General features: G+C 28.4%; 2 protein-coding genes across 2 annotated transcripts; both read left to right on the plus strand.

The window, feature by feature from the left end:
• The first annotated feature begins 8,357 nt into the window (after positions 1–8,357).
• Positions 8,358–8,810, plus strand: LOC142321151 (general transcription factor II-I repeat domain-containing protein 2-like). Its single transcript, XM_075359145.1, has one exon. The coding sequence runs from the start codon at positions 8,358–8,360 to the stop codon at positions 8,808–8,810; it is 453 nt and encodes a 150-aa protein (XP_075215260.1).
• A 14-nt stretch (positions 8,811–8,824) lies between these two features.
• LOC142321153 (general transcription factor II-I repeat domain-containing protein 2A-like) lies at positions 8,825–9,430 on the plus strand. The gene has a single exon (XM_075359146.1). It carries the CDS (start codon positions 8,825–8,827, stop codon positions 9,428–9,430), a length of 606 nt encoding a protein of 201 aa, XP_075215261.1.
• Positions 9,431–14,420: the final 4,990 nt, after the last annotated feature.

Below are 14,420 nucleotides of genomic sequence, written 5' to 3' on the forward strand. Positions count from 1 at the left end.
GAAGGACATACAGTAAGTAAATGCAAAGTTTAATCCATCTTAATCACTAAAGACGCTGTGAGGAGGGTTCAATATAGGAAACTTTAAGCATAAAGTAAACGTATCAATACGCCTTGTCAACTCTTGTCATATATTTTCTTCTAAGTAAACGCTTACTTTCTTTCAACACGCTTTAGTTTGCAGTATTCGCAGTCTTTATTACACAGTTAATTACAAGAGTCAATGAAATGATTAAAAAATAAATAAATTTTTGTTATTTAAAAAAAATAATTAATTTTACATAATGTATGTTTGTAACACTGATAATATTAAATGTCTGTTTTAAACATATTAATGAAATGTACTTATTTTACTCATGTAATTATTTTAAACAAATAGTATAGAATTTAACTCTTCTTGTAGTCAAAAGTTTATATTTATTTCACCTACAAAACTGAAAATACTAATTTATGACTGATTAAACTGAACTATTTTTAATTTTTTTTCAGAATGACCACTTATCAGGGAGTCGACCAGTTTCTGAGACTGATGAGAAGTCACAAAAGGAGATGGATTAATTGAATCATTATGACCGACATATAACACAACTACTAATCGCCACCCAGATAAGCATATCGAATGAACTAGTAGGACACATTATTGCGCAAGTGGGGTACCATAAAATCTGTTCATCGTAAATAGCACGCCGACCCACAGAAAATAATAAACAACAACGAAAGGAGTAGTTTGAACGCTTCTGAAACGTTATCGTGAAGAAGCGATCCTTTTAAATGTTGTGACGAAAAAAGACGGCTGAGTATAGAATATCAGCATTATGGTTCGGCACATTAAAAAAAGTCAAAACACAACCCCCTGTAAAATAACCTCTCGACAATGTTTTGGGCTTCCAAATACCTACCTGTACGTAGTTTATTTCCTTTAAGCTAGGTTTCTATGTATCGCACAAATAGTATGTGATACATAGACTTTAAAATACCTTATTAAATGTGTGGTTGTCTTCAACAATCTATTGCCGATAATTCTGCAATACAATAATGGTCGTCCTCACGCATCACTTGCAATCACCAAAGCTTTTATGAATTTTAGATTTGAACCAATTCCATAACCTCCATAATCACCAGATTTAGCATCTCATGATTTTCACTTCTTTATGACGAACTGGATTCAGTGAGGCCATGGATCAAAGGAAAGGCCACCAGCGTTCTTCATTGTCATAATGAAAAATCTAGTACTATGTGGAAAAATAAATGTAAATTTTAGTGCAAATAAAATGTTCTTTTCAGTTAATTTTGTTTCATTTGAGTATATCTTTTTTCATTTTGTCTTTTAGAAATTTGTATTAATTTTTTAATTTATAAGAAATACATTACATTTATTTATAGGATGTATTTTCAATTTTATCTTAAGGAATGGTTAGGAAAAATGTCTGTATAGACATTTTTTAGACAACTACCTCAGCGGAAAAATTCTGATAAGATTCAAGTTTCTTACAATTTTAAATCTTTTAATCCAATTTTTATCGTAATTTTAATTCTTAAGGATGATTTTTAAAGAAAGATTCCAAAGATGTTTTGAGAGGATAATTTCATTGTGAAAACACACAAGTTTGGATTGTATATGTTAACTAATGGGAATTCTACTTTAACATCGATTTATTCTTACGGTGTATCCCCAAGCAGTCATTCAAAGAACGACGAATTAATAATATTAATAATAATGATTTATTTTTCAAAAGGTAATATGAATTTTTTTATGCGTAATAATAAACTACAAACAAACTGCATTACTTACAAATGAATAAAAAAAAACAGTAAGATTTTGTACTCTTTGCATTTGAACAATGCACATTTATTGTTCACATAAATTTATATAAATATGCATTGTTTTAACTAATACATTAATAAAAACTCATGAAATTATATATTCTTAAATTAATTATACAAATTTAAAAGATTGTTATTTGGAAGAAAATACACACCCCCAAAACAATTAGGCAATATCATCTATCTAAGGGAGGCAATGAATTTTTGACACATTGAATTAAAAAAAATGAATATAAATGAATATCGCACAAGTTCAGGTTAAAAATCGATTATCACTCCACACATAGCTTCAATCTCTTCAGAACTCAAAGTAAATTAATAATTTCCCAGCTTTTTCTTAAAATACTTAATGAATAAATTTTTTCTAATAATAAAAAGAAAGAACTAAGTTAAAAAATTGTCATCTTAGTTAAAGAAAATTATTTTGGAACAAGATAAAATTTGGCTGAGTAACTTGCTACACTCCCACAACAGCCTGTCTTAGTATTTGCGTGTCCATTGGATAATTATTTTTACGACTTTTCCTAAAAAATTTACTTAAATTTACATAAGCAAAAATCCGTAGAGGCAATTTCTCCTTTTCATAAATAATCAAAAAGATTAGAAAAACTTAGAAAGAAAGAATAGAGAAACAAATTAGACTAATTAAAACTAACTTAGAGAAACATTAGAGATTAAAGAAAAGATTAGAGAATCTAAATTAGTGATAAGCTAATCAATTTAAACATTTATTTTGAATAATATAGATAGGATTAACGTTTGACTGATAAGTAGAAATCGTAAAAAAAATATTTTAGTTTAGAGTATATCAAAGCAAAATAGATATGCTTGAGTAACGAAAATAGTACAGTACTCAAAAGACAAAGTGACTTTAGTGGTACACGCAAAAATGAGTTTTTTATATCTGAAGATCTGGAAGATATAGAGGAATTAGGGATATATCTGTTTCAGCTTTAGAAATAATTTCTTGAATTTGTTGATCATTGTTTAAAAATATGTTAAAACTGTTATTAATTAAAACAACTTGAAATTCTGTTTCCATAATTACAGTTGAAAATAAGTTAACAGTTACACTGACTGTGAGTTGCTTGTTTTAAAAAAAAATTAATATTTATATTATACTTAATAACTGCTTAATAAAATTAATAACTACTTAATTAAATTTTAGTGTTTATCTAAACGGTTAAGAAGAGTCGCCGATTTCTTTATTATATTGTTAGGGATGGATGATAAATAGTAATTTATAACTACGATAACTTCTCTTCGTATAATCTGGCTGTAAAATAAATAGAATTCATTAAAATTATTCAGAGATAAATTCTCTTTCTAACGAAGGTTTGTAGCGAAGGATCAATATTTTTTTCACAATATTTTATATTTATTCAAGGATTATTGAGTTATTTTTTGCTCTTCCTAGCATTGTTACTCCAGCATTCGTAGTTGATGCGTTTCGGCGTACCTCCATTCTCAAAACTACTGAGTACGAGATTTTATTTTCAAAACTACATTCTCAAAGCATTGATTCTTCCTGAGTTGGGATCATCGAACAAATAGCGATGTTAAGCTTCTCTCGATTTCCATCACTACTGTCATATACTTTAAAATAGCAGGGAATTTATCATTACGGAAGATGAACAATAAGGAAACTATTTTGAAAAGTAAAAAACCAAAATAAGGAACGATAACAGGCCAAAAGAAATAGAAGAAAAACGAAGATCGACAAAATTAACGTTCACGATAAAGTAAATATATAATCTAAAAGGATTATTATGAAATATAAAATATATAATAATTATATAAACTAAAGGAATTATATAGAAATATATATAGAATTTCCCACAAATAACACCATCAGGAATAAATTTAGAAATAATACAGAAGAAAGAGACAATTATAACAAAAATGGAGTATACCAAATAAAATGTGCAACGCGACGTATACAGGACAACCGGGGCGAAATTTAAAGTAAAATTTAAAAATATATAAGGTCATATAAATACGAGAAAAGAGAATCAAATTATGTAACACATTTGATAGAAAAAGGAGATATTTATATTGAAATAATAAAATCTATGAAAATATTACATTATGCAGAGAAAGGAAAATGTTTAAGTTTTCTAGAAAATAAGTACCAGGCATTATTAATGAATAAATAAACACTCAATCCAATATAATGTTTAAAAATCTAAAATTTTTAAAATAAAGCATCATAAAGATTAGTTTCAAGAAATTATACCATCAAGTTGTGCACCTCCCATTTTGTGCAAAAAATCCCAAAATCCAAAAAAAAATTGATTTTTGACTTTATCTTAACTGTAGTAATAGCCCTCATTGAGAGGGCTATGATATATGATAACTGGTACTTATTTTCACTGGTTCCAGAGATACAACTAAATAAAATTTAATTAATAAAATATTTGGATCTCAGGGGAAGCCACATCGGTTTGAATCAGATTAAAAATAAAAATATTTTTACGATGAATAATAACTCAATAACAAAAAAAATCAAAAGTTTTTAATGAAATAAAATTTTAAGCTTAATACACCAATTCAGTATTTTCCGTTTTCTTATACTAATAAAAGATAGATTGTAATTGGTAGAATATTCCTCTGTAGGCTAGAGCTGCACAAACCGAAATTAACATTTTTATAAATTTTTTTCAAATTTTAATTTCTAGTTTACCTGAATTGTATGCCTAAACAACGGGTGATTAAAAAACATGAGAGTAACGGAGTAATGATTGCAAATTTAAGGCAACGTAGTTATCAGCATTAAAATTATAAATGTATTTGTAGCAGTATTAGACATGAAGTAGAGATATTATGTTAAAAACATTTTTGATAATGTTTCTATCAACGAATTCAAAAATGTTATGAATTATTTCCTACGATCTATCTCGAAATTATGGTCCACAGGTTTAATCACTTCTGTGAGAAATGAATATTTAACATTTATGTGGGGGGGTTATTGTAAGCAATAAAACACAGAATTAAAACATACAGAGTGATTCAGGAGGAAAGAGAAATAATTTGGGAACGAATTTTAAAGCTTGAAATAAGGGAAAAGTAAGGGAATAAGGCAAACAAACGTACATCCAAAAACGCTTTGTGATCGAATTACCGCTACCAATAATTTGCCAGAATTTCAGTTCCTCCGGTGAAATGAGGTCATATTGAAATTTTTAAGGTGTTATATAAGGGGTGAACTTGATGGTTTCTTACGTTTCTTGACCTGAAAAATTGAATAATATAGGTCCCAGAATAGTATTTCCCGTAGTTTTCATGATACATAACGTAGAAAAGAAAAACAATCGGTGATGAAAAACAAGTTTCGTTTGTGTTTGAAGTACAATAACTTTGGTAAATGACTAATAAATGTGTAAATTTTATTATCAAAACTTGTGTAGAATCTAATTCTGAGAAAACTGATGTATAAAGTTTATAAAAAACAAAACAAAAATCAACGTTAATATCAGTGACGTTTTCACTTACCACGGTCATCTCTACAGTCTTCCTTAGAATTTGTATTGATATACCTACGATACTGATTCCAAAACACAATATTTATTCAGTATATACGTAATTTATACAATTGAGAAAATTTAATTTTGATAGAGCCGGTTTAAAATTATACCAGAAACTTGACTAATTCTATAAATACTGAGTTATAAACCTGTACAAGGCCATTTTTAAAAAAATACTAAGTAAACAATAGTTTCTCGGGATGGTAATACTATAAATAGATTATTCAAAACAAGAACGTGCTTTACTTTAGCGTGGAATTCTGATGTAAAATTTTATTAGATTCACTATCTAAACCATCTGATAAAAATTCAATTCATAATTTTTAGTGTTGGAATAATTAATTATAAACTGCTTCATTTTTAAGTAAGTAATTTTTGTTTATAAGTTTATAGCTTTCAAAGTTGAAATTAGGAATCAAAGAACATGACAAATTTGGGAGATCATATAATTTTTTCTCCGATTAATCAGCGTTAATATTATATGCATAAGTAATGGTTTCTTAAACGTTTTATATCAAATCCTTTATTTCTATTGAGCAACATGTCTGGTCTTAACAAGAATTCCGTGAATTTTTATTTTAAAGGGTTTTAAGATAATTTCTTTATATCTACTTTTTCTTCAACTACTTTGAATACATTTGTTTAATAAAAAATAAAACTACTTTATATTTTAACCTTTAGAATATATTTATCTAAAAAACTGAATAAAACTCAACTTTACAAATTAAAATTTAGAACGTTAGTCGTATATTAAAAAAAAATATTTTTTAACTACAAAACGTAAATCAATATCATAAATTAATTATAATCGTACAAGAATGTCTATTGTGCATTGTTTAATATTTGATTATAATTTTTTAATTAATAAAGATATAAGAAACATTGAAGTAATTGTTTATAACTATAATATTCAATAAATTTATTCTATAAAACGTTCAGCAGACTCCTGTTTTGTAATAACGATATTCAGATACCAGTTTATAATAACCAATGCAAGAGCTGATAAGTAACCCTGGAATAAAGGTTTGGCCATAATTTTTCCAATGAAAAACATAAATAAAAAAAATTATAAACTTAAAAATAATTATAGATACAGAACAAATAAAACAACTATTTTATTCTTATTTTAATTTTCAAAAAAAAACAAAACTAACGAGTATGTTACATTTATTTCTGCTGAAGAAAAACTATTTTTTTTAGTGTAACATTAGAAATTATAATAAACAGCAACAATATTGAAGAAAACGGTCGAACAGATGGAACAAAAAAAATGCAATGCATCTCTTTGCGACTAGATAGTACGTTGGTCACGAAGTTATGTACTATAACATATTGCATTTTTAACTCAAAACGTTACCAACATTAATATATATATATATACGCAAAAATAAAAGTAAATTAAGCATGGAATACTGTTTATTACTGCTGCGTTATATATATAAAATTAAAATATGTAAATGCTATTGTATTAACATTTTATAAAATATATATTTATTTATATATAGATTGTCGTAACAATTTTAATCACTTTATTTATTTTTATTAGTGTATTATTCAATTTAAATGAAAGCAATTATATGGACAAAAATATTACATGTATACGAATTTATAAAATCTCAACTTTAAAAAAAAAATAAATAAATAAAAAAACGTTTGTTTTAATTATCATTCATGTTACTTAAATTAATTGTACGATCTGTACGATTAACTTGGAAAACTAACTTATGAATAAACCAAAAGCAATTAAATCATAAGTTTTAATAGCTTTAATAGATGTCTGTGAAAACATCAACCCCTTTGCTTTACAAAAGATTCTATTTTATAAAACTATTATGAAAGCAATTTAGAGATTTGTGCAGGAGACAACAAGAAATTATAACAATTAAATTTTACAACAACTTCAATCCTAACTTCTTTAAGCACAGTTATTATAAGGTTACAATGCTACATTTATAATTCAATTAACCGAACCTTAAACATTTAAGTTATTAAAAAAAGACATTAAGAGATTTCCTCAAAATAGCAACTAAAATAAAAAAAAATAAAGTGAATATTATAAAAAAAACCCCAGATTACAAAGAGTGAGATAACATACACCAGGGATGGCCAACTAGTCGACCGCGGTCGACCGGTCGACCGCAAAGGCTTTAAAAGTAGCCCGCGAAGCCAAAGTTGAACAATTTGTTCTAACTTAAATAAATGATTGAAATTCTTAATTCTATAATTTAATCTTACAATAATAAATTATTTGTGAAACATACACATACTGTTTATATTTATCCTGATAAGATAAACAATGTAGTAGTACTGAACGCGCTCCGTCGGCGCTAGTTGGTAGCTGTGTGGCCGTGTGTCTCAACTTGCTTTTTCTCTGTAGCGAACATAGACAGGGCGCATATCAGTATCAGTGTGTGTTAGAGAGTTAGATAGTAAAGTGACAGGCAGTGAAGTGACAGTCAGTGATAGCGAACAGAAGTAAGTATGTTAGTTATTGTTTTAAATATTCGGTAACAATATCTTTAGTAGGTAAATTCTAAAATAATATTTAACCCTATTATTTTAGAATGAATAATCCAAGTACAAGCAGGAAAAAACGTATCATTATCTCAGTGAATGGGAAGAAGATTATTTCTTTACTATGATTTAAGATAAATGTATCTGTTTTATTTGCAATGCAACAGTAGCTTTGTCTAAGAAAGAAAACGTTAAAAGACATAATCTAACAAATCATAAAAATTACGAAGAAGATTATCCACGTGGCACTGCGTTAAGAAAAACAAAAGTGCAACAACTGAAGGCACAAATAACTGCACAACAAAATAGTTTTTTAAAATACAATACAAATTCGAAGACAGCTACGATTGCTTCATTCAAAGTTGCTGAAACTTTGATTAAACACAACAAACCGTTTCAAGATGGGGAAATATGGAAAGAGGCATTCATTAAAGCTGGAGAAGAATTGTTTCAGAATTTTAAAAATAAATCTGAAATAATGACATTAATCAAAAATATGTCGTTATCGCGAAATACAGTTATGCGTAGAACAGAAGGAATGAGACGAAATCTTGAAGACATTTTACATGAAAACATTAATAAATGCGTTGTATTAGCAGTGCAGTTTGACGAATCTACGGACTATATCGGTACTGCACAATTATGTGTTTTTATTCGAATGGTTTTCGATGATATGTTGGTTACAGAAGAATTATTAACTATTATTCCAATGCATGATCGCACAAGAGGTCAAGATATCTTTGATTTATTTAAAAATTATATTGCACGAACAAATTTTCCAATCTGCAAGTTGGTATCAATAACCACTGACGGGGCTCCAGCAATGATTGGCAACAAAATTGCCAATCATGGCAATTCGTTGCTTTGTGTAAAGGTGATGACGACATTCCAAATTTTATTGACTATCATTGTATCATACATACTCAAATATTATGTTCAAAAGTGTTAAAGTTCAATCATGTTATGGATGCTGCGTTTAAAATTGTAAATTCCATAAGATCTAAAAGTTTGTCACGTCGTCAGTTTCGCGCTTTGCTGAATGAATGCGATGAAGAACACAATGAACTGTTACTTCATACTGATGTAAGATGGTTAAGTTATGCTACATTTTTAGCAAGATTTAGAGAACTTCTGCCACAAATAACCTCATATTTACAATCTAAAGGTGATTCATATCCGCAATTAAATGATCAAGAATGGCTTCTCGATATTGCTTTTTTCTGTGATGTTTCTGAAAAATTAAACCAATTAAATCAGCAACTGCAGGGTAAAGGTAAAACAATAATACATATGATTAGCATTTTGAAGTCATTTAAGGAAAAATTAAATATGCTTGCAATGCAACTAAAGCGTCGTGATTTAAAACACTATCAAAATCTGGCAGATGAATCTAAAAATAACAAGACTGTTGCTTACGACAAATATGCTGATGTTATTGGAATGCTTCTAAATGAATTTGATAGAAGATTTCTCAAACTAAGTGAACTTGAAGATATTGCCTGTTTTTTATCTTACCCATTTAATGACATCGACGTTGAAAGTCTTGCACAGAAACCACAATTTTCTTAATACTACAAATATAGCAGAATTAGAAGAAGAAATACTAAATATTAAATGCGATATAAATCTAAAATCAATGGTTTCAGATAGCAATTTTTGGAAACTAATAAGCAAAGATAAATATCCAAATATTTGGACAATTGTTGCTCGTTTCAATGCCTTCTTTGGCTCCACATATTTATGTGAATCCGCATTTTCTTATATGAATGCGATAAAAACAAAACAGCGATCGCAAATAACGGATCTACATTTAGAGTCATGCTTAAGAATTGCTTTAAGTTCATATGAGCCAAATTTTGAGAAACTTGCTGCTCTTATGCAATGCCAAGTTTCATCCAAATAAAAATTGTATGCTAAAAATTTGTTTTGTTCGTATTTATTTCTTGACATTGTTTTTTTTAAATTTTAATTAATATTGTTGGAATTCATAAAATAAAAAATATGTTTTGTCCGTATTTATTTCTTAACATTGTATTTTTTTAAATTTTAATAAATATTGTTTGAATTCATAAAATAAAAAATATATCGTAGGCTTAGACTGCAAACCTGCTAACTCATATTCAGCATATTTTGCACAAGATTCTTAAAACGCATAAATTTTTTGCTTGTCACGTGATTTCAATTAAATAGGTGCATAATAGCGGTGTTTCATAGCCAATGTAAGGTGTTTTTCTCTTTCTAATAGTGTGAAAATGTAATTTTTAACCAAAAGTGGAAGTTTGCAATTTAAATCGGCGATATAATGACTTCTTTAATTATCTTCTAAAATTTTAAAATTATTTGCCCATATCCATAGTCGACCGCAGACTATATTTTATGGAAAAAGTTGCCCCTAAAAGCTAAATGTTTGGCCACACCTGACATACACACTACGACAGTGAAATTCGACAGATTTATTTGAAATAAAACACAAAATTATACATCCATTCAATTTAAAAATGCATTCCAAATTATGAGAAAATACGCATATAACACTACGTGAAAGGTTTCAAGAAGGAACGCCTATATTTGCGTCCGTTTATCAAGAAGGGATATTACATAAAAATATATCTGTTTATTGCAGAAAAGTGAGAGCCAATTATAGATACGTAAATGTGTCTTAAAGAAAAAAAAAAGAAGTGTTTCATGTTATTCAATAATTATGTTTAAAGATTTTGTCTTCATGTAAAGTTATGATAATAATTTCAATGTTATATAGCACCAGCTGAAGTACTAATAATTCGTACAAGATAATACTGAATTTTACCATTTTTAGGACATTATAGATTGTTAGTCTTTTGTCACTTTTTTTATAAAGATCCCGTTAGGAATAATTTGGAAAAATTACATCTTTCAATTTATTTCGAAAACTAAATAATTAAGTTTATATTTACAAGCGCCGACCTCCATGGCACGAGTAATAGCGTCTCGACCTTTCCTTCAGAGGTCCTGAGTTTGAATCCCGATCAGGTACGGAATTTTTCATAAGTTACATTTCCATATCCCACGCATAAGCTTTAAGCTTATATGACAATATCATCAAGAAAAAAAACTAGTTACGAGTGTTTGAATGAGGGGTTCGTAATTTATTGGCACACATACACTTTAAATATTTTATTTTATTTTATTGCAAATATTACATATGGAATTTGGTGAACTCACTATTAATTTAATTATTAAAATGAAGGAGGTTTATTATTTAAAAAAAACATAATATCAAAGGAGATAATTTTAATATCCATTCCTTGCCATAAATGGAATATTTAAAACTTTCAAGATATTTTTATTTTTTTATTCAATGCAAGCCATATGAATCTAAGTATTTGGAACGGAACCAGGCGTAATATATGACATGTTACAAATAAAAATCTATAAAAACAATAAAAATCATAAATATAAGCTTACAGTAATATTAAATTATATAGAGCAACAATTTTTATTAAAAATGTTTTACTACATTACACAAATTATTTACAGGAAACTCCTTTGAGAAAAAAATAGAGAAAAACAATTTAAAATCCATTTAACTAAAATAATATTTAGCCAGACGCTGTAATACAGTAAATATAATATATAATAAATATCCCAGGAGAAACTCATCCACATAGTAATTACATTTACAAAGAACTTATGAGTAAAAAGGTTTATCTATATATATATTTAAAAATATTTACATTGAAATTAGAAGCGTATTATTTAAATCTAAACCAACGTAAAGCGATCCATTTTCAAACATTGAGGCCCTGTCTTTAGAATATGATAATTCATTTCCATGTTGTCGATTGTAGTAATAAAATTAATAAAGTGCACCGAAGTTTCATAAATTATTTTATGCTTACTTGTGTATTATAATTTTAAATATATAAATAATTGGTAAAGTTAGAATCCTACTTCCTAGAATAATTCAACACAGCTCTACAATTCAAGTTATCGATTTATTATCTTTAATATCCTCATTTAAAATTTGAAAATTTTCGGATTTTCTTCTAAATTTCATTCAGAAATTACAACATAAGTAACTACGGAAGATTTCAGCTGAGTCAAAAATATGAGAAAACCCATCAACGGACAAGTTTATTACTTTAAATACTCGGAACAAATATTGTTCTGGATGGTAGGATAGACAAAAAAATAACAGAACTGCTGCTTGTGGCAAGAAATATTACTTGCTCACCAGGGGCTTCTTGAATATGAGGGAGGTGAATGTGGCAACTATTGTAGAATAACTGTCTTTATGTCCCACAAACGTTCCTAGTTTACTGTATTCCATTGAGATTTAGGTCGTGTGAGTAAGTAAACTGTAGACTTAAGGAATGAGATATCTCAGAAAAGTGGTGGGTTAAACTAGACGGGATCGTATTTCGAAACAGTACATAAGAGAGACCTTGAATACAAATCCCATTATCCAGCGGGCAGAAGAAGGTCACTTAAGATGGGTGGGATATATCTTGAGAACGAGCAAAAATAGGCTGCACAGAAGGTTGTGTGGGAATGAAAGACAGACGGAAGAAGACGAAGGAGTAGACCCAGGAGACTATGGGAGGATGAGGTTAGAGACAGTTTTGTTTGACGGGGAGGAGGCTGAAGTCGAATGAAGCAGATGGCGGGAGACCAGAAAGCATGGAAATTTCTCGTAACCACGACATCTGGAGGTAGAAGAGAACATGAATAAGAAAGAATTACGGGATTTAAAAAATGCATAGTATATACGAACAAATTACAATTTCGAAGAATGAAAAAATAAAAAGGTATACTGTGTTTAAAGTTGTATATTTGGATTTCCAAATGTTTGACGTTTGGCATAAACAGTTAACACCCAGAAAAAATTGTATTGCATCTAAATTGTATTGCGTATCTACAATAACATGTATGTATAAACTTCCAAAATAGATTACCATTTGAATACCTACTTTTAAAATAGTTGAAGTTCAAGGAAAGATAATTAATTAGTCGTGCTTTCTTTACATCCACCACTAAACGATTAGAGCCGGGAATCAATTATCTATCCAAAAAATATTTTCTAGAGGCACAGCACTTTTTCATGAACGGCGATATAAGCACCTTTTTATTTTCCGCAAATAATCTTTTACGTTCATTTTCATAAATTAACAGTTATTCTGATTTATATCAAATTGTTAGCAACATCATTTATCGTATATAAATTTCAGTTATGTATAAAAATACTAAAGTATAAATTACAAGAGTGAATCAAAGAGTTGAAGATATCATTTCAGTAAAATTTTCATGAAATAAAAAAGTGAAGAAAGAACTCTCGTTATTCAGTGAAGTAAAAAACTATATAATTTCGGTTATTTAAATAACTAAATTCTTCGTCAAATCATAAAAAACTAATCAATATTTTGGGTGTAAAATTTTATTATTTGGAGAATTAGAAGATAAATAGAAAATAGAAAAGTTTTAACTTTCATAATAATGTTACGAAAAGAGACTTAAAGCATTAAGTGAATGGTGACATATTAATCAAGTCTTACAGAATAACATCAATCTCAGTTCATCTATATGATTCAGAAATTTCATGGACAATAGCAGTTAGTTTGTTACATTAGTAACCGAATATAATCTAGTTCGCGATGACGAAGAAAAAGACTAAAGGAGTAGAGTAAATCATTCCAAGAAAACATCATTTACAAATATCATCATTCAAAACATGAACGATCTGATATATGTAAATGACTACATGGAAACAGGTTGGTAGTTGAATTTATTATCTGTAGGAGAGTGATTAAATTCAAAAAGTAGGTGTCATAGTTTCCTCAATAAATTAGACACCTATAAACTTCTGATGGATAAGAAAATAAACAGTAAAAACTTTGTTATGAACTTGAAATTCCAAGTATGCAAAAGGTCTTACCTGAAAGACCGTTAAGTAAAGTCAAGTTTAATGAACGCCATTTTCTTATTGTTTTTCCGACGAAACAATAAGGTAAAATTCTAATGAATTTTTGTATGAAAGCTGGAAATTATCAGAAAGAATACATAAGTAAACCAGCATTTTTAAAGTGGGAAAAAATAATGAATTATTTATTCTTACGATTAAAAGTTTTCACAATTTTTCTTTTACAAATTTAAACTTGATACAGACTATTGAATAGTGCCTTATAATTGTTCAAAAAAGAAGGTTCTGCTTTACACTGATGAAGTAATTTTCCTAACTACTTAATAAAATAATTTTTAACCAGTTCCCAAGCTACACCGGGCTGCAACAGATTTCTCGTCTTTTAATCTATAAAGAAACCAATGCCCTTTTTTTCTTTTGAAGCCACATTGGACCACTTAGTCAGTCAATTTCTAGTGTTCTTCGAAGAGCGCACTGCCTTAACCTTCTAGTTTTGCCAGTACTTTTTAAGACGGTCGTATTTTTGTTTCGGCATTTCGTCTATGATCTCTACTATGCGCCTTTGGGTCTTTTCTGCGTAGAATCTGTGTGCATCGAGAGTGTTATTTATTCTTATCTTGTTGAAAGCTCCTCGATCCTCAGTCCAATTTCTTAGAGATCCTT

Source organism: Lycorma delicatula, chromosome 3 (genome assembly GCF_047948215.1).
Source record: "Lycorma delicatula isolate Av1 chromosome 3, ASM4794821v1, whole genome shotgun sequence".
Classification (NCBI taxonomy): Eukaryota; Metazoa; Arthropoda; class Insecta; order Hemiptera; family Fulgoridae; genus Lycorma; species Lycorma delicatula.

Excerpts from the sequence above, each read along its gene's own strand:
- LOC142321151 (XM_075359145.1), top strand. The coding sequence starts at position 8,358 with ATGTCGTTATCGCGAAATACAGTTATGCGTAGAACAGAAGGAATGAGA.
- LOC142321153 (XM_075359146.1), top strand. The coding sequence starts at position 8,825 with ATGGATGCTGCGTTTAAAATTGTAAATTCCATAAGATCTAAAAGTTTG.